We start from the raw sequence: 1,603 nt of genomic DNA, 5'->3' as shown, positions 1-1,603 counted from the left end.
GGGTGTCAGAAGAATTGGCTGTAATTCGCATAAGAGATGAAATTATTTGGTCACTTTATACATAGTCAGCTTAGACTAACATTTACGCTACTTTCCTATAGTAGTCTAAGTCTTAGGAGACAATTCTTCTACTGTACCACCCACCTGCTAACGTTACCTGTGGCTCAGGCGGCTGTTTGCTGTTTTAGCGCCTTCCTCCCCGCCATTTCCGCGGGCACAAGACAGCTCATAGGTTGGGTACCTTCTTGGGCGTCTGTCTCAGCATCAGCCCTCCACTCTCAACAGCCCCTCCAAACACCGCCTGACGGAATACTGCAAGCCAAATCGAAAACTGTACATGATTCTTGGCCTTTGCCAAACTGACTTTCACCTCCCCTAAGCCATAGATATACCCTACAAATCTCTCTTCGGTTCTGCGGCTTCTCTGTCGAATCTCTTATCAGATCTTCAACACCGACTTTCGTCATCGTTGACCCTGTCGGTCGTTTCATACCCCGCTCCCGCGACAGGAATTTGATAGTCAAGAATCTGAACATGGCCGGAGACGAAGAACACGATGTAAGTCGTGCCTCTTACCTTGTTCAGAGCTATGGAATATGTTACTTATAACTTTTATTTCACTAGGGCGCTTCCGTTAAGGAAATCCTGATCGAAGCTTGCCGTCGCAACAATGTCGATCTTCTTGACGAATGCCTAGAGGAGAAGACCGACGCCGAAATCTCCAAGCTCCTCAACGAGACTACAACCGTCATGGGCAACCATCTTTACCACGAAGCCGCCTCCCGAGGAAATTGTGCGCCTCACACTTGCCTATACACACAACGCATGATTCAAACGAGCTAACCCCACCGCCTTAGACGAAATCATCGACCATCTCCTCGACCAACCAGAATTTGAGTGCGATCCTGTAAACCGTCAGGAAGGCGACACGCCGCTTCACACTGTCATTAGATGGATAAACTCGGAGCCTCCTGCTCAGCGACCTTTCGGCAACGCCCTCGTCGAGATGATGCTTGAGGCCGGTTCAAGCACCCGTGTCAAGAACAAGGCTCGCCTCACTCCATACCAGCTCGTTGATCCCACCAACACAGAACTCCGCGATCTTATTCAGAAGCACGAATATGCGAACCAAAACGCAGGAGACTTTATCAACGTGAATAACTCGGCTAGCCAGGGTGCTGTGCTTGATGTTCCAGATGAGAGTGATGACGATGCTGAGTTCAGCGGTAGTGACGAAGAGGAGCGTGCTGAGTGGGAGAGGAGGCGGAAGGAGAGACAACGCAAATAGACAAGCTACGCAGTACGTTATGAATCATTTGAATAGAGGTCGCTTCTTATAATTGAGAGGTGGACCAACACAGGAGCAGGTATAAAGCATTGAATCTCAGAGCGATAGAATCGAGGTAGCTTACGCAAGGTGCAAGAATAAGTGTTTCTTATTTAAGGTTAAGGTTATCGAAAAAAAAAGGGGGGGTATAAACGTTCTAATACAGGAATGATGTTACTTCCTCCTCTTCATCTATCATGTAGTCGTAGACATGCCTTTCGTAGCGTGAGTGCCCAAGGAATGTAATCGAGACCAGGAACCGGCCTGAGCTCTGGA

At 48.4% G+C, this 1,603-nt stretch overlaps 1 protein-coding gene across 1 annotated transcript; it reads left to right on the top strand.

The window, feature by feature from the left end:
* Positions 1-534: 534 nt before the first annotated feature.
* FIESC28_11730 (uncharacterized protein) lies at positions 535-1,288 on the top strand (the record flags this gene model as incomplete). Its single annotated transcript, XM_031165845.1, has 3 exons — positions 535-558; positions 625-793; positions 858-1,288. The coding sequence occupies 3 exons, from the start codon at positions 535-537 to the stop codon at positions 1,286-1,288; spliced, it is 624 nt and encodes a 207-aa protein (XP_031010096.1).
* Positions 1,289-1,603: the final 315 nt, after the last annotated feature.

This window comes from Fusarium coffeatum (genome assembly GCF_003316985.1).
Source record: "Fusarium coffeatum strain FIESC_28 chromosome Unknown BRIP53273_contig_476, whole genome shotgun sequence".
NCBI lineage: Eukaryota > Fungi > Ascomycota > Sordariomycetes > Hypocreales > Nectriaceae > Fusarium > Fusarium coffeatum.
This window is presented reverse-complemented; position numbering and strand designations above follow the sequence as displayed.